Source organism: Microtus pennsylvanicus, chromosome 20 (genome assembly GCF_037038515.1).
Source record: "Microtus pennsylvanicus isolate mMicPen1 chromosome 20, mMicPen1.hap1, whole genome shotgun sequence".
NCBI lineage: Eukaryota > Metazoa > Chordata > Mammalia > Rodentia > Cricetidae > Microtus > Microtus pennsylvanicus.
In genome coordinates, this window is record NC_134598.1 from 11,222,694 (window position 1) to 11,248,105 (window position 25,412).

At 36.4% G+C, this 25,412-nt stretch overlaps 2 protein-coding genes across 2 annotated transcripts; both read right to left on the reverse strand.

Moving 5' to 3' along the window:
* Nucleotides 1–6,344: 6,344 nt before the first annotated feature.
* On the reverse strand, nucleotides 6,345–7,286 carry LOC142838562 (olfactory receptor 6C76-like). Its single transcript, XM_075954032.1, has one exon. It carries the CDS (start codon nucleotides 7,278–7,280, stop codon nucleotides 6,345–6,347), a length of 936 nt encoding a protein of 311 aa, XP_075810147.1. The 5' UTR covers nucleotides 7,281–7,286.
* Nucleotides 7,287–11,347: 4,061 nt separating this feature from the next.
* On the reverse strand, nucleotides 11,348–12,286 carry LOC142838565 (olfactory receptor 6C2). Its single transcript, XM_075954035.1, has one exon. The coding sequence runs from the start codon at nucleotides 12,284–12,286 to the stop codon at nucleotides 11,348–11,350; it is 939 nt and encodes a 312-aa protein (XP_075810150.1).
* Nucleotides 12,287–25,412: the final 13,126 nt, after the last annotated feature.

Here is a 25,412-nt window from a genome sequence, read left to right on the forward strand (position 1 = left end):
GAATAATGTTGCTATGAATATAGCTGAGCAAGTGTTCTTGTGGTATAATTGAGCTTCCCCTGGGTATATGCTCAAGAGTGATACAGCTGGGTCTTGAGGTAGATTGATTCCCAATTTTCTGAGAAATGACCATATTGATTTCCAAAGTGGTTGTACAAGTTTGCACTTCTACCAGCAGTGGGGGAATGTTCCTCTTGTTCCACATCCTCTCTAGCATAACAGAAAGCACTCTGTAAAGTTTTTTTAAAGCTAACTAGGAAAATGTTCTCTCTTGTGAGGCTGGTGGTGTATAATCTAAACTATGCTGCAACAAATTGAGAACTATCTAGGCAGAAACACAAAGGCAAGAGTTGACAGAATGTCTCTACTACATAATAAAAATAGTTGATTTCTTTGATTTATAAAGGTAAATGCCAGTGTAGATATAGACTACATTCATGCCCAGTTCCATCTTTCTCCAGGCATAGTCCCAAATCACTTTGCTTGTTATCTGTAATAAAGGAATATATTGTTTTAGGTAATAAATGTTATTTCACTTTTATCCCTTTTATTGGACTAAGTCACTTTTGTAAAGTCACTTAATTATTAAAATTTGGCACTTTGAAGGTTCTTCATTATCATAAATCATCTATTCATAATTTAAACTTCAATTAGTAAGAATGAAAAAAAATTGAGTCACAATACTTCCAAAATTTTTGTCATGTCATACAAATGTTGTATATATTTTGACTTTTCTTATATAGTTTAGTCATAAAGCTTTCCAAAAGTCTTCCCCAAAGCTACAGATACATTTTGCTTCTTTTGGAATATAATACTAGAGGAATCTGTGAAAGGGAAACAGCATACACATCCCCAGAGACAGAAAAACAAGGGCATGTCTGCCTAATTAATTTTGGCAGGCCTTTGGTCTGGTTCCCTCGGGAGCCATTATGCATTGTAGGAATGTAGAATGTCATCTGTGAGGTTGGGCTTCACATGAAACAAAGAAAAAGACTGCTGATGGACAGATTTCTGGCTGCAAAAATTGCCTCAAATTATCCCCTTGACTAATATTGTTAGTGAGAATACACTCACTTTGGTTATTAAGGAGAATTTAGCAAAACATGAATTGAAGAACTGGAACATAACTATGTCCTAAAACAAATTTCAACTGAAGAAACCATACCACAAATCAAAATGAATAGATGATTTTTCAGTGAAGATGTGAAGGGCATTGGGAAAGACACTGAATTCTAGCTGAGTGAACTTGAGAAGCAGCCAAGCCTTCTCAAAGTAAACCGAGAACCATTGAAGATTTAGAGACGATACAATGAGAAGTCTGATACAAGACTAGTTATTTCTCTATTAAATTTAGACATTTCATTAGCATCATACATTCTAGGTTTCCAGTGAATACATGCATAGAAATCATGGGATGCGAGCCTGTGATTCATACTTTGCAATGATCAAGATAAAATAGTACTTAATAGTTGGGATAACAGAGAGTGTTTGTGGAGCTGACGTCCAAGTATCAGGCACGTGAGTCACATGAGGCTGAGTTTAGCCAGAGAAGCTATGTCATGCATATATTAATATTAGTCATAGAATCCCAAACTTTAGTCAGTGGATGTACTCATTGACATACAGACATTTTTTGATTTGATTTTTAAAAAAATTTATGTGTATATTATTTGTCCAAAGTAATGAATTTCACTATGTAATTTTCATACAGGTGTATAATGTAATTTGATCACTTTTATTTTTTTACTATCCTCTTTTGTCTCCTTTCATTTCTCATTGTTCCTCTCCCCATTCCCAATTAAATATTAAAGGTTAAATAATACTCCATTTTGCTTTATTTGTCTGTTGAAGGACATCCTGGTTGAATCTATAACTTTGAAAATGTGAACAGTTCACAAACATGCAGGCATCTCTGTTGTATATTAGTTTAGGTTCCTTCAGTTGAGTACCCAGGGATTGTACAGCTGAATCACATATAAGCTCAAATTTCCAGGTTTTCCCACTAATGTCCATATTAATTTCTATAGTATCAGGACTAATTTACATTTCCATAAGAATGTATAAGGATTCTTCCTCTTATATCCTTGCCACTATTTGCTGCTTTCATTTTCTTGATGACATCCTTCTTTCTTTTATATTAAGATGAACCTTAAAGAAAGTAGATTGAGCTGAAGTTCTAAGGAAAACGTTCCCTTGGAGAACACCATATCTACCTTGTTAAAACCATTGCTTCAGGAAAAATTCATGAAATGATCTCTTTGTCCATCATCAAACTAAATATTTATAATTAAGTTAAAGAAAAGAATACTAGATCAGGGAACTCCAAAGATCAGTTGTCAAACTGAACAAACCATTAAGCTAGAAATATTGACAAAATCATGAATTTTTCAGATTGAGTAGGTCTATTATGTAACCCCGGCTGTCTGTAACTTGCTATGTAGACCAGGCTGGCCTCCAACTGTCAATATCTACCTTCTTCTGCTCTCTGAGTGCTAAAATTAAAGGCCTAAGCTTCTATGTTTGACTCCAAATCAATTTTCTAAACTCTAGAATCTAATCTAAAAAAAAGTCTAGAAAGAAGCCAATGAAGAAAAAGCAGCTAAATTTTGTCACAAAAAATATTAGTTCTGGGTTTCTTACCTCATCATTTCTCAGTAAAGTTACCCAGAGTTATTATTTTCACTTTTTTATGCTGCTTTAAGGAATAATTTTTTATTTTCACTTATTGATTATTAAAATGTATATGTTCAAGTAATATTATACAGACTTAGTAGCTTGGTTACACCTCCCCCACACATCCTAATAATCTTTCATAGGAAAAATGCAAATCAGTGTATCAGTGTATTTAGCAAACATTCTTTGCCCCACATTCTTCAAAGTCAATGCAAAGTCGATACTTTTAATAGATATTAAACCTTAGAAATATTATGAGTATGCCAGGAATTTGAGAACCACCTGGGGCATAGAAAAAATATTAGTTTTCACTGTTAGAGAAATCTATATAACAGGAAACAGATAGATAGAGCTCATTCCAAGGAAGCTTTAGGTGAGTTTAAAGTTTGGCACTAGTAAATCAACATAAGTATGCTTCATGGTCAGGGTTTGTGAACCATAGTAATTATTTTTTAAAAGGTGTATTTAATTTATGTATATGAGTGCTCTACCTGCATGTATGACTTTATGCCAGAAGAGGGCATCAGATCCCACTACATGGTTGTGAGCTATCTCGTGGTTGCTGGAAATTGAACTCAGTATGAGCAGCTGGTGCTCTTAACTGCTGAGTCATCTCTTTAGTTCCCAGTAGTTCTTATAGCAACTCTTGGAATTTGAGCCAAAAAAGCATCAAGTGCCACATACTGCAATGATAAAGGGTGGAACAAATAACGGAGATACAGCACAAATGCACTGATTCACACAGAGTCGTATTTAATATGAATAGACCTTTGGAGATACAGCAGAGACAAGAAACATGGTTTCGTTGGAGAGCTCATTTCAATTAATGCTTAGATGGTGGGAAAATGATTTTTCAGAGTTACTTGTGTTTTTTTTCTTAGCTTTTGCTTGTCGCTCCAACGATAAGTTCTTTGAAAATAAACATCCTTTTAAAATGTTATTCCCAAAGTTGTTTTGACTTGCATTTCCCTGATTGCTAAGGAGGTAGAGCATGATCTTAAGTGTCTTTTGGCCATTTGAACTTCTTCTGTTGAGAATTCTCTGTTCAGTTCAGCGCCCCATTTTTTAATTGGGTTAATTAGCATTTTAAAGTCTTTATAAATATATAAAGAGATCTTTATATATTTTGGAGATCAGACCTTTGTCTGTTGCAGGGTTGGTGATGATCTTTTCCCAGTCAGTAGGTTGCCTTTTTGTCTTAGTGACAGTGTCCTTTGCTTTACAGAAGCTTCTCAGTTTAAGTAGGTCCCATTTATTCAATGTTTCCCTTAATGTCTGTGCTGCTGGGGTTATACGTAGGAAGTGGTCTCCTGTGCCCATGTGCTGTAGAGTACTTCCCACTTTCTCTTTTATCAGGTTCAGTGTGTTCAGATTGATATTGAGGTCTTCGATCCATTTGGACTTGAGTTTTGTGCATGGTGATAGATATGGGTCTATTTTCATTCTTCTACAGGTTGACATCCAGTTGTGCCAGCACCATTTGTTGAAGATGCTTTCTTTCTTCCATTGTATGCTTTTACCTCCTTTATCAAAAATGAGGTGTTCATAGGTTTGTGGGTTAAAATCCGGGTCTTCTATATGATTCCATTGGTCGACTTCTCTGTTTTTATGCCAGTACCACACTGTTTTCATTACTGTAGCTCTGTAATAGAGTTTGAAGTCAGGGATGGTAATGCCTCCAGATGTTCCTTTATTGTATAGGATTGTTTTGGCTATCCTGGGTTTTTTGTTTTTCAATCAATAAAGTTGATTATTCTCCTCTCAAGGTCTGTGAAGAATTTTGATGGGACCTTGATGGGGATTGCATTGAATCTATAAATTGCCTTTGGTAGAATTGCCATTTTTACTATGTTGATGCTCCCAATCCAAGAGCAAGGGAGATCCTTCCATTTTCTGGTATCCCCTTCAATTTCTTTCTTCAATGCCTTAAAGTTCTTGTCAAATAGATCTTTCACTTCCTTCAGGGAAATGCAAATCAAAACAACTTTGAGATATCATCTTACACCTGTCAGAATGGCTAAAATAAAAAACACCAATGATAGCCTTTGCTGGAGAGGTTGTGGAGGAAGGGGTACCCTCATCCATTGCTGGTGGGAATGCAAACTTGAGCAACCACTTTGGAAAGCAGTGTAGCGGTTTCTCAGGAAATTCGGGATCAACCTACCCCTGGACCCAGCAATACCACTCTTGGGAATATACCCAAGAGATGCCCTATCATATGACAAAAGCATTTGTTCAACTATGTTCATAGCAGCATTATTTGTTATAGCCAGAACCTGGAAACAACCTAGATGTCCTTCAATAGATGAATGGATGAAGAAAGTGTGGAATATACACACATTAGAGTACTACTCAGCAGTAAAAAACATTGACTTCTCGAATTTTGCATGCAAATGGATGGAAATAGAAAACACTATCCTGAGTGAGGTATCCCAGACCCAAAAAGAGGAACATGGGATATACTCACTCATAATTGGTATCTAGCCACAAATAATGGTCATTGAGTCTATACTCTGTTATCCTAAAGAAGCTAAATAAGAAGGTGAACCCAAAGAAAAACATATAGTTGTTATCCTGGGTATGGGAAGTAGACAAGATTGCCGGGCAAAAAATTGGAAACTTGGGGGTGGGGTGGGACGGGGGTAAGGGGAGACGGGGAGAGAAAAGTAAGAAGGGGAGAATGGGGGGAACTTGGGGAAACGGGATGATTGGGAGAAAGGAAGGTTGGATAGAGGAGCAGGGAATCACATAACTTAATTAAGGGAGCCATCTTAGGGTTGGCAAGAGACTTGAACCTAGAGGGGCTCCCAGGTGCCCAGGGCGATGTCCCCAGTTAGCTCCTTGGGCAGCTGAGGATAGGGAACCTGAAATGACCCTATCCTATAGCCATACTGATGAATATCTTGCATATCACCATAGAACCTTCATCTGGCGATGGATGGAGATAGAGACAGAGACCCACACTGGAGGACTGGACTGAGCTCCCAAGGTCCCAATGAAGAGCAGAAGGAGGGAGAACATGAGCAAGGAAGTCAGGACCACGAGGGGTGCACCCACCCACTGAGACAGTGGGGCTGATCTATTGGGAGCTCATCAAGGCCAGCTGGACTGTGACTGAAAAAGCATGGGATAAAACCGGACTCTTTGAACATGGCGGACAATGAGGGCTGATGAAAAGCCAAAGACAATGGCACTGGGTTTTGATCCTACTTCATGTTCTTGCTTTGTGGGAGCCTAGCCAGTATGGATGTTCACCTTCCTAGACCTGGATGGAGGGTGGAGGACCTTGGACTTTCCACAGGGCAGGGAACCCCGACTGCTCTTTGAACTGGAGAGGGAGGGAGAGAGGAGTGGGGGAGGAGGAGAAGAGTGGGAGGAGGGGGAGGGAAATGGGAGGCTGGGAGGAGGCGGGAATTTCTTTTTTTTTTCTTTCAATAAAAAAATTAATAAAAATGTTATTCCCGTTTTGGTGGCATCAAATCAGTCACACTCAGAAAATTTAAGGGACACCTAAATTTTAAGATGATAACTGTGCCAAGTTAAGCGGAAATGGAAAGGTTGAAAACACTCAGCTAAGTTGAATACAGCAGTGGATGGGGAAATACAATAATATAAAATACACATTGCATATAATGCTTTTTCAAAAACTGAAACAGTGAATTTCTTTACCTTTAAATTTTATTTGACATACACTTTTTGACCAAGTTCTTAAAGGATTCTTTCACTTGTTTGTTTCTAAGGGAGTAAATAAAAGGATTCAGCATTGGGGCCACAGAGGTGTTGAGGACTGCTACACCCTTAGTCAAAGCCACTCCTTCTTTTGCGGAAGTTTTGACATACATGAAGATACAGCTGCCGTAGGAAATGGAGACAACAATCATGTGGGAGGAGCAGGTAGAAAAGGCCTTTTTCCTTTGCTCAGCAGAAGGGATTCTTAGGATTGTCTTAAGGATGAAGAGATAGGAGAGAATCACTAATGTTAGTGTTACCATGAGAGTGAATATTGCCAGGAAGAATGCCAAGAGCTCCAGGAAGGCTGTGTCTGTGCAGGAGATGAGGAGCATGGGAGAGGAGTCGCAGGCAAAGTGGTCAATGATGTTGGAATCACAGAAGTCCAGTTGGAGCCCCATGATCACAGATGGGAAGATGATGAGAAATCCAGCCAGCCAAGAGCTGATTACAAGCTGGATGCAGACCCTGTTGCTCATTATTGTGGTATAATGCAAGGGCTTACAGATAGCCACATAGCGGTCATAGGACATGGCAGCCAGAAGGAAAAATTCAATCGAACCCAGGAGTATGAAGAAGAACACCTGGGCCATGCAAGAATTATAGGAGATGCTCCTATCCCCTGTCACAATGCTCACGAGGAACCGAGGAATGCACACTGTGGTAAATGAGATTTCTAGGAAAGAGAAATTCCGAAGAAAGAAGTACATGGGCGTCTTGAGGTGTGAATCTACCAGAGTGAGAGTAATTATGGTCAGATTTCCAGTGATGCTTAAAATGTAAGTGAGAAATAGAAATATAAAAACCAAGATGTTTAGTTTTGGGTCATTTGTTAATCCCAAAAGAATAAACTCCCTCACGGATGTTCTGTTTTTCATTTCTTCTTGTGTTCTGCCAGGCGGAGAGCTGTGAAAATGAATTAGAGAGTCAGAATTATATTAGTTGTGACCAGTGCTTGTTTAATCATATCATTGATGGTTTCTAAGAACCTGAAACATTAAATCATTCACCAGAGTACACTGCATTTTAAAAGTGAATATTAATTAACACAAAACAAGTGCATGTCTGATGATTGCTTTGAATCTAGAAATATATATATATATATATATATATATATATATATATATATATATATATGATTTTCGAGACAGGGTTTCTCTGTAGTTTTTGGTGCCTGTCCTGGAACTAGCTCTTGTAGACCAGGCTGGCCTCAAACTCACAGAGATCTGCCTGCCTCTGCCTCCCGAGTGCTGGGATTAAAGGTGTGAGCCATCATCGCCCGACTAGAACTATTTAGTATTGAAGAAGTCACTTAATAGATCTAGCAAGTACATCGACAGATGAAAATAATGCCTCTACATATCTTCTGTTGTACTGTATGAGCAGATATATCTGAAAACTAGATAAAATACTTAAAATGAAAAATATTATTTTATTCTCAAAACTATCTCAACAGTGAATGCATTACTTTTGTGAATTAAACATTTTAAATGTTATTTGTCAATTTTAGAAAATATTTTAAACTATTCCTGACTCTGTGAAGAATTACTAGTTTAGCAAATGAGTCAGAGTCATCAAAACCAATATTTATATAACCCCAAACAAATAACTCAGAAATTTCCAAAGTTTAAAAACCTTTTTAGTGTTTCTTTACTGAATTGAATACTACTTTTTTTTTTTTACTTTATAGGAAAGATTCTAACAGCCAAATAAATAACTAAGGCCATAAAATAATTAGAAGATGGAGAAAGAATAAATGAACTACAGAATAGAAAATAGACTTAAAATTGTATAATGCTGTGTGGTCACAGCTAAAGAGCTCAAACCCAAATGCTCAGTTTTTTTTTTTAACTAACTCTTAGTGCTTTATGCCTTGCTTCTGGATGATGGTTCACACTTCTCATTTACGTCTACTGTGATTTTCATATATAACAAACTCACACAGTGTGTAGCTGAAACTTGGAAAGATAATTGGGCTATACACAGCAGCAAGAACATACTATGGGGATGAATATAAAGAAAATCTCTAAAGTAGGAGGGATCTGATAGGTGTTATGGTCTTGGGTGTTGGTAGAAACTGCCAAAAGTCAAACTTGCCCAAGCAATGTGTTCTACAATTGGTAGTCCAATTAAATTGAAAAATCCTTGGGTTTTAATAATGAGCTGCAAAAAGCTCGGTGGGCAGGCAGCTCAGGACAGTGCACTCTATATGTTTGGCAGTCTCAAACTGAAAAAGTATTTATTTTAATTGAGTAAAAGTGTATCTGGCTGCAACTTACTATTTGCTAAAGGCTGTGGTTACAGGACAGTGAAGATGACAACCGATTCAGAACCAGAAGTCATGGTATCTTGGATTGTAGTTAAGACTCTCAAGAACATTTAAGATAGATAGGAAGAGAAAAGTGGGGAAGGATGAGGATAGGGAAGAGAGGGGGGAGAAAGGAACAAAATGAAGAAAGAAAAAATGGGAAGAAAGAAGGCACATTGTCAAGGTATTTGAAGCAATACTTACAGCAAAGAGGCAATAAAGTTGTGTGTTTTGTTTGCTCCCTAGGTGAAGCTCTTAGCTGGTAAAAGAGGAAAAGACAAGAATCATGAGTGAAAATCAAAGCCATATGACCTATGAGAAGAAATTGTTGAGACAGAATATGACTTGAAATGCCTAGTTTTAGGTCTAACACTAAGTACCTGTTTTCTAAAATTCTAAGAAAGGACACAATACTTACTATGGGAACTATGAAAACCAACAAATACCATTTTTCCACTTTGGTTTTCAGTAATTCTTGGGATAGAAAGATGGGTTGTAATTTTAAATATTTTGCCTTTTACAGCACGGACAGATAATGGTTTTTCTAAGCATTCGTTCCAGAAGCATTTTCATTTTATGTTTTCACCTTCTTAAAACAGACACAAGGGATTCTCCCAGCAAAGCAGAGTTAAAACATCCCTGGGGAGAGGTGGTGTTGATGAGTGTGCCCTGAATAATTAGGTGAACTACAGAAATTGGCTTTTGAAATATCCCGTGCTAGAGATATGTAGAGTTCAAACAGTAGTGAAGAAACACCAATTTATTTTGTGTTTTTTATTTATTTTTTAATACAGAGAACTTGCAAAGGTAATACAATCCTGTTTCATATAAACATGTCGTGAAGCAGAAAATAGCAAGAGGAAGTACCCATTGGGACATGAGTGTGCCACGTAATGATTGTATTTGTTAATAAAAAAAACATACTGGGTAATTTAGGCAAGATGTAAAGTTAATAGATTGGCATATAATCAGGATACAATAAAACCTGAGAAATAATATTTTTACAATTCACAAAACTAGTATTCCAAGCATTTTCTCGCTAGTTATCTAGTTCATGTTAGAAAAAAAACAAGTTTACTTTTTTTCTATTATATTCTACTGATTTATTTAATCTGGTAAACAATTTGGGGTCTGCTTTATTACTGTGAGGCACTGAAGATTTAAATGTAGTATGCTTACTTATTTTTATGTGTTAATTTGGTATCCTGTTACACTGAGGAAAATGTTTATCAAATGCTCAACTTTCCTGATTGAGTCTTTCCTTGGAGTATTTTATGTTAAAGATAATGATCGTCTACAAATGAGGACCCTTTGATTGCTTTCTTTCCTGTTTGTATCCCCTTGATCCCCTTCAGTTATCTCCATACATAGAACAGGTGTAGAGAGAGCAGAGAATCTTGTCTTGTTCCTGATTTTTCTGGAAATGTTTTGAGATTCTTTCTGCAGAGGAAGGTGTTGGCTGTGAGAGGTCTGTATTTGCCTATACTATGTTAAGATTATGTTGTAATTTTCATCTTTCTAGGACGTTTTTCATGAAACAATGCTGGATTTTGTCAAAGGCCTTTTCTGCATCTAATGAGATAACCAGGAGTTTTCGGGGGTCTTTAAGCTGGTTTATGTGGAAGATTACCTTACTGATTTATGTAAGTTGAAAAATCCCTGAATTTCCATCATGAGGTCAACTGGATCATGGGGGATAAACTTTTTTTTGGCGTGTTCTTGAATTCAGTTTGCAAATAATTTATTAAGAATTTTTGTACTTACTTTCCCAAGGGATATTGGTCTAAAAGTTTCTTTTTATATTTTTGTATGATGTACTATCTGATACCATTAGGGTGACTGACTTAATAAAAAAACTTAGAAAATATGCATTCAGATTCTGTTTTCATTAATAATTTTAGTCTTATAGTTATTCATTTTTCACTGAAAGTCTGGTAGACTTCTTCTCTAAAACCTTCTTTCCTGTCCCTTGGATTCTTTTCAGCTGGGATATTTTGTTAGGGTTTGTGTGTCTGTCAAATTCACTGGAGCTGGAGTTATAGGTGGTTGTGAACTATCCAATAGAGGTACTGGGAAGTTAAATCCAGTGTCCTAGAAGAACAATACATTCTCTTAGCCACTGAGCCATCTTTCCAGCTTCAGAACCTCTCTAATTTACCATAAGGAAATAATAAACACATCTTATCAGTGATTGTGGATACATTTTTTTAAATACCGATTAACCACAGGGTGTTATTTATTTTCTTTCCCAACTATTTTAATTGGTCTGTGATGTCTTATTTTTTTACCTTTAATAAATCTCTGAAAATGTTATTTTCTATTTCTGTTGGTCTGATTTTTGGTTTTGTGATATTAATTTTGCTAACTTTGTACTAGAGGAAGAAAATGGCACTATTATGAATATCCTTTCAAATATCATTACTCTTAATTTTCCCCTAGAGTAATAAAATGACCAGGCTAGAATGGAGAAAACCTTAGTTTCTTGGATATACATTTATAATTTCAGCATGAATGATGACAATATCACATATGAGTTTAATTTAAAGAATGAGTTTCGTAAGGGTAAGATCTGGGTGAAATATAGTTGTCATCGAAAGGTTAATTCTGTAAGGAGATAATGGAGATCTGATTTGACTTCTAGCTCTTTGATCTAAGGGCAATCCTCTTTGCAGAGTCTCTGAAAGCTTGCTTCACCTGCTTGTTCCTTAAGGTATAAATGAAAGGGTTCAGCAGAGGTGCAACAGAAGTAGTGAGAACCGAAACTCCTTTGTTTATGGCTATTTCATCCTTAGCTGAAGGCTTGATGTAGATGAAGATGCAACTCCCGTAGGTGATGGACACCACAATCATGTGAGATGAGCAAGTGGAAAAGGCCTTTTTTCTTTGCTGTGCAGAAGGGAATCTCAGAATTGTTCTGATGATGTATGTGTAGGATAGAACCACACAGATTAGGGTAATAATGAGTGCAAAGACAGCCACAAATATAACCAGCTGTTCGATTACCCATGTGTCTGAGCATGAGATCTTTAGAAGGGGACCAGCATCACAGCTGAAATGATCAATGGCATTGGAGTCACAGAAGTCGAGTTGGAGACCCAAACTAAGGGGTGGGACGATAATCATTAAGCCAGACACCCAGCATGAGATGACGAGCAGGGTACATACCCTGGAGTTCATGATGGTCGTATAATGAAGGGGTTTACAAATAGCCACATAGCGATCGTAGGACATAGCTGCCAAGAGAAAAAACTCCGTAGCTCCAAAGAGAATAACAAAGAATATTTGACTTGCACAAGCATTATAGGTAATGGTATTGTCTCTGCTTGATAGACTGTATAGGAATCTAGGAATACAGACTGTGGTAAAGGAAACTTCTAGGAAAGAAAAATTTCTAAGGAAAAAGTACATAGGTGTTTTAAGATGGGGATCCACCAAGGTGAGGATGATAATGGTCAGGTTTCCTGTTATACTCATCATGTACGTGAGTAATAGGAAGATAAAAAGCAGAACTTGAAGTTGTGGGTCATCTGTTAGTCCCAGAAGGATGAAGGTTGTTATCGCCGAGTGGTTTCTCATTACTGCCCATTGAAAGTTAAGGTTTCAAAAAGTCACAGCTGTGAAAGGACTCTGAAAGATATGGATGCCAACAATCTTATGTTTATTTTCTAGTTTATATCATAACAAGTGTCGCCATTGCCTGGATTTTGCAGTGGAGATTCTCTTAAGGACTCATGTTATTGTAAAAGTGGCCAAGTCTGAAGAATAATCTATTCCTCTCAAGGATTTGCAGATGTAGTTGACTTTAATTCATTATGTAGCTAGGACTTACAAATGTGTTTAGAGAAGCATTATTGCCTCAGACAAATTCTGGATATTGAATGCTTGTAGATATCTAAGAATATAAATTTTCTTCAATACCACTATCTGGATATTGCTTTAAGCATAAGATGTTTTTCTCCTGGAAAACAATCAAGCAACAGAGATGATAGCAGAATTATTAGGACTTGGAAGGGGGTTAAGGTACATCTGTTGTGTCTATAGTATCAAAAAAGGCTATGTCCCACATACCCATGGAAGGAATTTACTCATATGTTTTTGTTATGTATTTTTATTAGTTGATTGTCATCATTTGCCTTCCAAATGCCCACAAGCCAAGTACATTTTACTAGTACTGATCAGATATTTATAGACTGTGCCTTTGTTCAGGGTCTTCTCAAATTTTTTGAAAAAACGTGTGACCTCATTGGGGAAAAGGAAAACTGGGGGTTCCTTAGAGAGAGTAAGGTAGGGTAAATACAGAAGAAAAAGGTAGCTAAAATAACAATATGGATGTCTGAAAAATCCACAAGGAATCATACTATTAGCTATTTACCTAAAATCCCTATAATGCATGCAATTCAGTTTATAACTATACAAATATAGTTTAAAGTAAATTTTCTAATCTGGTCTGATGGTGTTCTCCAAGTGTCAAAGACCGCATAACAAAAATCCTAAACCAGACATGTGAATTCTTCTTTTCAATTGTTGGCAAGGACTAAGGGGATCTCAAAACATATAGTTTATTGCTATTGCCTTGGGTAACCCTGGCTCCAGAGATGGAAGGTAAGTCCATATTGCTGAAGACATCATGAACTTCAGAAATAGGGCCCAGAAGCCCTGATGTGGAATTGACTTAAATGCACCCTCCATGAGGACCAGCATTCAGGGTGCCAGAAGGAATCATGCAATTTCCCAAAGGGAAGAGATAACTAGTAGTCCTACTCAGCTATGATGTTGATGAACCACATCAACAACCAGCATGGCACAATAACCCTATGGGTGCAGTAGTGGCACCTATACCTTGGCAGTGACCAACTACTTTCTAATTGGACTTTATAATCAGCCAATTAGAGGTGCCAATACACAGTGCTAGAGAAATTGTGTTTGCTTGGAGGGGTATCTATAACCGCTCATTTACTAAATTGGCATAATCTTAACAACAATCTGTAAACATCTGTCCCTACACTTGCAGATAGATGCAGTCTTCATCCTTCAAGGAAACCTCCTTTTACAATGGATAGAGACCACTGCAGAAACCTACGATTCATCACTATGTAGAGCTGCGGCACCCTGTCCCAATATCTACAAAGCGTTCCCACCACTAAGGCTCAGGGAGCACTGCAGGAGAGGGGGTAGACAGATTATAAGAACCCGACCAGGGACATTGCTGTGAGATTGTGTCTCCTAATAACACCAGAAACTACACCTGTAATACCTCACCAACATGACTTCCCAAATAAGGATGATCCCAACAAACATGCCAAACTAGACGAGGAAAGCTCATGAGACTTCAACCCTACACAAAGAACTACAGACACGAGTAAAGCTGGGGGTGACAGAGGTGATGATTCCCAAGACAGATCACACCACCTGATTGTCTAGGGCCAAATGTTCAGCCCTGAAAACATACACACAAGTTATATTATATGGACTCAACAGGTTATATTTAGGAATATATATGGAAATATAAATACATATATGCAGTCATTAATACCTGATGGAAAATAGGAAGTGGTAGAGCAGAGAGGGATAAATGGGAGGGTTTTAATGGAGGAAAGGAAAGAGAAAAAATGTAATTAAATACAATAAACAATCAAATATCAAAATAAAATAATATTAAAATAAATATTAAAATTAAAATATCAAAAATAAACAACCAAACACCAAAGATATTAGTGTCACATCATCTGACTACTCCTGTGTAGTTTAAGATTTAACTGTGTTGTAACTTTAATTCCACCTCTGCAGTGTTTTTAAGACCCACAAAATCTTCATTTCCGCTGAAGCCCAATGACGTCTAAATCTTTCTCTTGCTTGCCATTGGTACAACCTTAAAAGGTAAAGTTTTATACTTCTTTAGGTTGGTCTCATGTCATCATTCAGAATTTTCTTGTAGCTTTGGATCTCTATTTATCAGTTTTGTTTTGTTATTTTTCTCTATTAATGTCATCATAATAATATGATCATTAATATTAATAGACCTCTTGATTTAATTTTCAACTTTATTAAAATTCTATATTCTCCAGGAGTCAAATTTAGTATTTACATTGATGTATTCTAAAAGCTGGATCTATTCATCTTATGAAGTCTCGCTCACCGTGCCTATTCACACTTATATTTTTGCAAGTTCTTTCTAGGTACCTCTTGCAGACAATATTCTGCTGTATGCAAACTGGATACTCGACACTCAATTATCTTGTGCCCTATGTGAAGCTCCCCCTTTCCCATTCTGACCTTCTTCTCACATGTTCTATTTAACACAGAGCAACATCCTTTGCTTTATCTGGAAGGCTCTTTATGGAAAACTCCTTTTTGACTTTTCCAGTTTCAACACTTGTCATTTCTAAATTTTTCCTGCAGGCCTTCAATTCCACTAGGATTGACCACTTTTACTGCTTCATGTTTCTACAAGTTCTTGCCTCTAAATTAACTAATATAATTTATATATGTGCGCATATGTTATTTTTGACAGACTAATACCATCTATTACTTTTTCAGGGCTCCTCTGGGACATTCGTTTCTCAACAGAAACTTTATGTGCCTACCCAGAGAAGGGAAACGTTTTTGAGGTGAGTGGTTTCAAGGCTGGCTGTTTTATATTGGACAACCAATAAAGAGGTTTATCCCTGAGAGAGATAATTGAGATAATTCTTTTTCTCCCGGGGTCCAGTAGAAGCCTCTCTTCACAGCAAGTGGAAACCATCACAGAAAACCCTAACTGTACACAATACAGAGATCAACTGGTCACGAGGAAGCCCAGCTCCAGTGGGTACATCGACACGGCTGCCATGTCAATGGCTTTAATTAAGTTAAATGAACTTTTCATAGAGCAATTGATTTTATTCCTTTATACCAGTATTAAAATGGTGATTTAACTGTACATTTCTTTTCACTATTCAGTATCTACCTCATCAAGTAATATTTCTATGAATAAAAATCTTTACATAGAGATAAGTTAACAGACCTATTTTAAGTAATAGAAAATAATATCACTCAATACATATAATTCAACAAATTATAGATTTTTGAAAATTTGTTATTAAACTCGTTTGCCTATCCCATCTTATTTTCTCTAATCACTATTAAGCTATTAATGCAACCAAATATTATTATAGTCTGAATACTCCATTATCTACCACTTTGAAGATTAAAGACACAGTCCTAATATAGTAGTAAATCTCTGCCTTCTGCAGTAACTGGGAATCAATCACAGCATGCACTAAGGGATGAGTGGGTAAGTTAAGGTTACATTTCTAGGAATGTTACTGTTTATTTTTTGCCCTTTTGGTGAATGTGCTACTGCTTAAGAAGTGTGAGTATATGTAAATATGTAGCTATACAGAATATCTTAGATAAAAATATCAATAGCTAAAAACATTGACTATTTAGAATTATGTCAATTAATGTTGTAAGTGGAGAGTCAAATCTAATCTAAAAGGAAGAAATTAACTAGGGTTAATAATTCTCAGAATTGTGTTTGAGGATTCAACACATGAAATTGGAGAAATATTTGCAAAACAAATATTTAAAAGAACTGATCTCAAAAATAGATTTTGATTTCACATAACACAGTAGTCAAAAATTAAGCGAATCATTTGGACAAAAACCATGAATAGACATCTCTCCAAGGGGACATAGAAATATCCCAACACACAAGTGAAATGATTGCTATTATTAACCATCAGAGAAACACAAGTCAAACCATTATGGGATGTTATTTTATGTGACTAGGATACAACTAGCAATACAAATAAATACTATTTGTGGATATGTAGAATTTGGAAACTTACAAAATGTTAACGGGGGTCAACTACAGGAAATGTTATAAAAAGTTCATGTCTATGACTGTTGTGTAGCTTGTGGGGCTCCTAGCAGTAAGATCAGGACCTGTTCCCGGTCCTTGAGCTGGCTTTTGGGAACCTATTTCTCATGCTGGGTTGCTTCAGCCCAGATTTGATGCAGGGAGAGGAGTTTTGGTCCTGCCTCAACTTGATGTGCCTTGCTTTGTTTATGACCATGGGAGGCCTGCTCCTTTCTGAATGGAAACAGAGGAGAAGTGGATGTAGGTAGAGAGGAGGCAGGGGGAGGAAGGAAAAGAGGGAGGGGAAACTGTGGTTGAGATGTAAAATAAATAAAAAAATATTTAATAAATAAAAAACTCAAAAATCAAAGCGAAGATACAATCTAGCAATAAAATTTCTTGCCAAATAATTCAAAAAAGACAGAGAGAGACAGAGAGAGAACTTGATTGGCAGTAGTCAGGTGTTGGGAACATTGGCAAATGGTGTGTTCTTAAACATCTTTAAAATTTTAGTACTGGGATGAGCAAGTCTAGAATCCTGTGGCATGATTCATATTTCCTTACTGTGCACTGAAAAGCATTAAGAGCAATGCTAGCATGTTAAGCTGTATTATAGAATACTAAACAAAGGAAAACAAAGTCTATGAAGAAATAATAATCTTTTGAAAAGGATGCATATGTTCTTTGTTTGCAGTGTCTTCATGGTTTCATGGGAATATATAAATGTCCAAGCTCACTAAACGTAGTTATATCTGTCTACCTATAGTACTTCAATAAAGCTGTGTGAAAATGCATATATCAAAACTGTATACTTTTAAATAAGCTGTAACTTAATCACTTACAGGCTGTGACAGATTCTGCACAGTGACATCAGTTCCTACACACACTGCTCTCAGTCCCTTGTGAATAAGCTGTGATCTAATCCTATCTGCTGTTACCAGTGTCATTTAGGAAAGTCGCATGATGCTTACTCTGATTTTTCTCCAAGCTAGATTTGGCTATTTATTTAAAACAGTTCCCCCTTTCTATTTGATTCTTTCAAAAACTTTCAATTTAACAAGGTATTTTTTCATTTGAAATAATTCCTTTTATTATTTGTTTCATATCTATATCTATATTGTTCTGAGGCAGTATTTCTCTGTTTAACAGTTCTGGCTGTCTTAGAACTCATTAGACAAGGCTGGCCTCAAACTCATAGAGCTCCATCTGCCTATGACTACCGAGTGCTGGGATTAAAGTCATGCGCCACCACTGCCCAGCGTGTTTTATTGTTGAAAAGGAAATATTTGCCCCTACATCAGAAGATAGATTCCTTCAGTTTTCCTTTTGCACGGATTATATTTTCTTAGAATCTGTTTATAAGTCCAGGATCGGGAAGATTGTGAGAAAGGGCGTGCTTACTTGATAATCCCGAGTCTCCATGGTCTTTCCCCTGACCGCCAAGCTTCCTTTGCTTCGCTCCTGAGGCACGTTACTGGTGTACGGTTTGTTACGTGGAGTGCTTCAACCTGACAGCCTCTTGGCTCTTGTCTTCTTGGGGAGTGAAGAGCTCTCTATCCTTTTTATACTAGAAGATATCACTTAATTTTATGTTGTCTGTTTTCCTTTAACTGTTGGAAATTACGAAACAGATTCAAATGAAGTTATCTTCTCTGGTGTTTACTACTTGATTAGGAATTAGTTAGGCTGCATGTCTTAAAACTCATTTCATTTGTACCAAAGATTTGCCAGTAATTTTATTTAATGCTTTGCCACTCGCTTTCAGAAGTGCCTGCAACTGACAAAGTTACTAAATGTATGTAAATCTCTAAGTAGTATTATCAAAATAATTCCAGAGTTAGTTAGCACCCCTACATTTTCATCAGGAAATAGAGGAGTAAGTTTTGGTACTAGTGTAGAAAATTAGAAACAGAATATTTGAAGTATGATTCTCAAGAGTATCATAAAAACATACATTGATGAGAAACACTTAGGCAAGAGGATGTTTGCTGTTTAACTTTGACTTTATCATCCTCCATCACTGCATCCTATACATAAGAAGTCACCTACTCACATATATTCCTTATCATTGAGACACCAATGAAGGACTATCATTTGTTGTTCTTTTTACCTGTATTAATTTTCTCATTTTGTTGATGTCATTTGTGACTCTTCTGGATATTTTTTCAGCAAAATAAAAGGCTGGACTTCTGATCATGGAGTGATATACACCCCTATTCCTCATGCAGCATTAATTATTTATAGTGGTAGCAATGAACATTTACATCTCCTGCAAGCACCGTCTCCAGGGTTCTTACTATTTCTTCATCATTGGATGAGGCGATCATCCCCCAGGAGATAACGATTAGTTTGTTGTACAAATGATGTTTTACTTACTGTACTCTTAAAAATATTTCTGCAAATAATGTGAGCCCTTTGGGTGTGGAAAAGCAAATTCTTCCTTCTTAGGGAAATGAGTCTTATAAATCCCACAGGGTGAATATAGTACAGCTCAGTTCCTTTTCAAAAGATCATCTCAGGAAAGTGAACAATTACACAGAAAACTCTGGAAGATGGTGCTGACCTCGTTGAGATGCTGGCAAAGCAGACTGACCAATTTCACACAATTACAGCCTGCTGCAGCCTGCTACAGCCATTGACTTCTTGGTGCATCTCCCAAGGGTTTTCAAGAAATCCGGAAAATACAAGTTCTTATTCTGGATCACACTTAGCTCGCCAGGACTGGTTTAGTGTTACCCTCTCTGGAAAACCATTATCCATCATTTTTGATGATTGTATTTTGCCATTATTATAACATAATTACATTACATATAATATTATAACATAATTATATTCCATATAATATGTTATAACATAATTATAATGTATTATATAATAATTTTATTATTATAATTTCATTGTGTAAAATTGTACTTGCTAAATGGACATTTGGTTCTCTTTTCCTCACCAGGCACTGGTAGCCACTGGCATCATTACATTCTGAATAGTTTTGCCTTTTCCCAAAATTATTAAACTTGATTATGTTATGCTGTCTTTTCGGCTATGCTTTTGTCTTCTTTCAAGGGCTGCTTAAGTATTTTTTTTATTTAATTTCTTTTTTTTGATTTAATTTCTTATTTGCTTTACTTATATAGCTTCATATGCCTCTACCACTTTTTTAAAATCCATTCATCATTAGTGAGCATGTCTTACTCCTCCACTAGTTTTTCCATTGCTATGTTTTTACTCTTCTTTGTATGAAGATATATATTCATTATTATTTTTGATTTTTTTCATATAATTATTTCTCCTTCCTTGGATCTTGTTAGGTCCTCCCCACATCCCTACCCACTCAATTTCACGTTCTCTCTCTCTCTCTCTCTCTCTCTCTCTCTCTCTCTCTCTCTCTCAAACAACCAACAAACAAAAATACAAAATTAATCATAAACAAATAAACAAACAAAAAGCACATAAAACCCAAAGACTCCCTTTTGAATTTGTCAACTGCTCCTGTTCATGGGCCCCGCACTGGAGTATACCGAGCATCACTCCTTTGAAGAAAACTGTTTTCCCCTTTCCCAGAAGGTATCAATTCTTTGTTATTGGTGGTACTTTGAGTTCACATGCCTTTCTTCATAATGAGTGTTTGTTTGGTCTGAAATTCTGCAGGTCTTGTGTGTGTTCATAGTCTCTGTGAGTTCCTATGTGCATCAGTTCCTTTGTGCCGGGAAGACACTGCTTCCTTGGAGGCACCCTCCACTCAGGCTCTTACATTCTTTCTGTATTCTATTCTACATAAGTTATGCTTGCTTTGTGTCCTAATATGTGGTCATTTCTGAGAAAAAAGTTCTATGGACTGCTTGGAACTTCTTCTTGTGTTTTGTTTGAATGTCCTGTAGATGCCCATTAGGTTCATTTAACTTATGGCATTATTTATTCCAGCATTTTTCTATTTAGTTTTTGTCCGGATGACCTGCTAATTGGCAGAATTGGAGTATTGACATCACTCTTTATTGCCATGTGAGGATCAGCATGTGATGTTAGCTGCAGGAATGTTTCTTTTATGAACTTGGGTGTTCTTGTGTTTGGTGCATGCATGAATGAATTAAAAAAACGAATTTTAATATCCTATTGGGGGATTTTTCCTTTAATGAGTGTGCAGTATCCTTCCCTATCTCTTCCGATTAGCTTTGTTTGAAGTCTATTGGTTGTTATCACCCTAATTTGGTTTCTAGTTTAATGTGGCTAAGGCAATTTCACAGACAATTTTCTTTCCTAGTAGTGTTCAGTTGTCAATAGATCCTTCTCTCCACACTGGGACACAATCTGTCCCAGACATACACAAGTCTCCCACAGTGTCACAGCTAGTGTAACATCATCTGCTGTATCCCTGATGTGTCCAGAAGACTCTGTTTCCTTGTATCCATCCACCACCTCAGGCTCTTAAGTCTTTTCTGTCCCTTGATATGGCATATATACTCCATTTTGGGCTATCTGTCCCTTTACTTTGAACCTCATTGTATCTTTATATTTAAATTTAGTTTTTGATGGTATAGTTTTCAATTCCTTTCACAAATAATCTCAGTCTTTAACTTTTCCAGTTCACTTGGCCACAAAATTTAAAGTAATTTTGCTATAACTAAGATAATATCTCTGATATTTGTAATTATATTCTTATTTTAAATTCCTATTTTACATTCTTAATAATAAATCAGTTTTCTTTATCATTCATCTTAATATATCATATATATATATTTCACTTTTTAAACAGTGAGTAAAGAGTTTCAATATACATTATAAAACTAATCTTTGTCAATTTCAAACTATGCTGTTCATGTGGAGTGGCATTTTATGACAATATATTCTGACTTTTATGACACTGATTTCAGACAAGCACTTGTCCCAGAGTCTTGCTGAGAACAGGGAGGAGGAATTGTAGCAGTCAGGGGGGTGTCATGATAGGGGAACCCACAGAGAAAGCTGACCTGAGCTCACGGGAGCTCATGGATGCTGGACCAACAGTCAGGGAGCCTTCATGGGACCAACCTAGGCCCTCTGTATGTGTGTAACAATCCTGTAGCTAGGTCACTTAGTAAGTGTAGTAATAGGAACAGCGGGGCTGCGTCCTCGGCACCCTGGCCGCCTGGCTAGCTTATGCCCCGAAATAACAACACACAAACTGTATTCTTTTAAACACTGCCTGGCCCATTAGTTTCAGCCTCTTAACCCATTTCTAATAATCTATGTAGCACCACGAGGTGCGTTTACCAGGAAAGATTCAGCATGTCTGACCTGGTGGCTGGCTGCATCACCATCTGCCTCAGAGAGTAGAGCTATCATGTCTGCCCGGGAGAGGGGAGCATGGCATCTCTGAGCTCACTTCCTCTTCCTCCCAGCATTCTGTTCTGTTTACTCCACCCACCTATGTTCTAACCAATAAAATGGGCCAAGGCAGTTTCTTTATTTTTTAACCAATGACCTTCCTCCATCAAGTAAGGTTTCTAACACTGAGAGCACTCCCTGGCTCTTAGTTGGCTTTGGGTAACATTTTCCCCATGCTGAAATATCTGGCTGTGCCTAGACATGAGGAATCTTGCCTCAACGTGATGCGCCATGCTTTGTGCAAGTCCATGGGAGGCCTGCCCTTTTCTGAATGGAGATGGAGGAGGGGTGGGTGAGGAGAGGGTTAGATGGGAAAGGGAAGGCAATGGGAGGAGAAGAAGAAGGAGGTGAAACTGGTTGGTATGTAAAATAAATGAAAAAATATTATTTTAAAAAAGAATACTTGGTTGGAGATATGGCTTAGTGGTTAAGAACACTTGTTGCTCTTGCAGGGGACCTGGGTTTGAGCCCCAGAACACACATGGTAGCTTACAACCATCTGTAACTCTAGTTCCAGGGGATCTGAGAATCTGTTCTTACCTTTTTGGGCACAAGGGACACACATGGCGAATGTTGATACATGTTAGGCAAAACCCTCACAATAAAACAAAATGAATATATAAAACATTTTAAAAAGGAAACTTATTTAAATTTATTGTTCAGCTACCTTTCTTCCTGTGGAATGGAGTCTTTGACCTATATAATTTTTCTTCTTCTTGAAGAAACATTTCTGATAGGTCAGATCCACTCATAACAAACCCATCCAGGTTCTGTTTGTATGAGAAAGTCTGTATTTTTTCATCCCTTTGAAGAATAAATGAAACAGATAGAACTTAGTGTCCTTTCCTTCACAACACTTTACAATTCCTATGTATTTTCTCTGTGCTCCTCTGGGTTTGCGTTTGTTCTTCTAACCTGCTCTTCTTGTACCTGGAGTTTCTTTTTGTAGCTATTTTATCTTTGTTTTTCTGATTTTGAATCTGACACTCATAGCTGTCATGGAAACCCATCCAGGGTGGTGTGTGTTCTGCTCTAATTTTCTTGAATCCATGTTTCATTTTTTCATAAATTAAAACTTTTTGATAGTCATTGTATTTGCAAGTGTTTTTTCTTTTCCCCTCTGGCATTCCACTGTTTGAAATGCCCTTTAATTTTTGGAAGCTTAATTCGGAAAGTTCTGCTTTGTTAATTTAACATTACTTTTTGTTTAAAAAAATCCTGTTTGGTACATTTCCACTAAACTTTCTTTATGAATTACTGGCTCATTGTTTTTTTCCACATCCACTCAAAGGTTTCATGTCTAATTGCTTCTGATTTCTAGCATTTCCTTTTGATTTTTTTCTTTTAGTCTTAATTCATCTTGCTAAACTAGTAGGAGTGAATTGCATACCATCTACTTTTCCCATCAGAGCCCCTACCATATTAACAATTAATATATTTAAACAAGTCATCATGATTTTAAATTCCTGGTCAGAGAACTCCAATCCCTAAGTTATGTCTGGTTCTAGTACTGATGTCTTTTGTAATGTTTGTGATTGTTTTGTTAAAATCAGAACATATTTTATTAGTTATTCAGTTCATGGTGATCTAGTAACAAAGGGAATAAGGTACCTGACAGATTCATATTTAGTTCTTTCTTTTGTCTCATTTGTCAACTTACCTTCTGCAAGAACTCTTTCTGAGTAAGGAAGTCTGCTTTTACTTCACAGGTATAACCTAATGTCATGTCATAGTCCTGGTGTGGAAGTAGCTAATGACAGGGTTTTTAATTTTTTTTAATGATGAAAACTGTCTTTTATGAATGCTTCCTTAAGCTGTGACTTTCATAAATGAATTTTTTACTTTTTGAGCACTCATAAGGTAAAAACTATGTATAATATTTGATTCTTCAAAGATAAATTACTAATAATTTGCTGTTGAGTGAAAATATCATTGTTAAAGATATACCTGATCATGTGTGTTTGAGTAGTGCATGCTTGCATGTGTGTACATGCACATATGTCTCTGTGTGTGTCCTCTTCTATTACTTTTATCTTGCTGTTTGAGAGGGATTTTCTCACCAAACTTTGAGCTCACCAGTTCCAGGAATCCTCCTTCTATGCCCCCATCCTTGTGTTAGACTTCCTGGTATATACCATCACACCCATTTTCTACATAGATGTTTGGGATCCAAACCAAGACCTTCATATTTGAACAGGAAACACTTTACAAACTGAATCAATTCCCATCTTCTAAATTCCTTATTGATATATAATTTTACTTGTTATACATATTATATACGGTGAAAATGAGATGAAGTAAAAAATTAAAGGTCATTTTTAGTGTGGTAATAAATTATTGTAATAACATATTACTTGTGGAGAAAGAGTTAGACTTGTAAGGGTATTTGTCAATGCTTGTGCATACTGAAGTAACAACAAGACTGAAATTATCACCCAATCAAAGAATTGGTTACATTTGACTGCAGTTAATTTTATGCATCTTTGAGTTTTCTTGTATTTCTCTCCTCTGTGAGTAGAGCCACAATGTGCCCTCTAAGTGCATGCATGCATAAACTCTGATAATGTGTAACTTGCACTAAGCATTTTATTTGGATTTAATACTGAAAATGATAACACAGACTAGTGTCTAAACATATTTTATATATTTTTGGATCTAAAACACAGTATTCCTTGATATTGTAACTGAGTGCTTGGCTGGAGAAATAATTATAATCATTAAGATCTTACTGATAATGAAATACATGTAAAAAATCTCAGAAGCGATATTACCCAGAATTTTATTAGTATTTCAGTATCTCAGATTATCTGCAAGGTTTCTTCATTTGTTACAAATCTTTAAACAGACAATAATAGAAAAAAGCAAACGCTTCTGTGTCAATGGACCCAGTCAGTTTGAATGCATGTAGTACAGCAATTTGTCTGTAAGTTTCTTTTTCAGTTTTCCTGAATTGGATTTGATGTTTGAAGATAAACTTTGCTAATCAAGAGGATAAATTATTCCTTACTCCCTCCTTTCCCTTTGTCATCTCTATTTCATGTTCTTTATCCTGTCTGTCTACAGTTTATATTCATTTACTTAACCTTTACACTTATTTTTCACACTTTGGATTTTTTTTAATTTTATATTTCTGCTTACTTGCTTTAACTTACCAAGCCAACTTATATAATTTCATTTTTTTATAAATTGTCTCAACAAAGATTTATAATAAAATAAAATGTCACTTAATCTCTGTTTTATAATTACACTAGTTTAAAATGTACTTGAATGAAGCTTGCATCATTCCATGGGAACACAATGAAATAAATAATCAGAACTTCATATTGCTATTGAATTGTTATTTCTTGAATTCACATAGGAAATATATGGAGCTCATCACATTAACTTGTGAATCAGATCAAGCTGAGAATCAAGAAGCTAAAAATTGAATCATGTACTGGTTATCTATCAGACTCACAGCTTTGTCCCAAGACAGTTACTCTTCTTAGTGGAGCGCAGGAC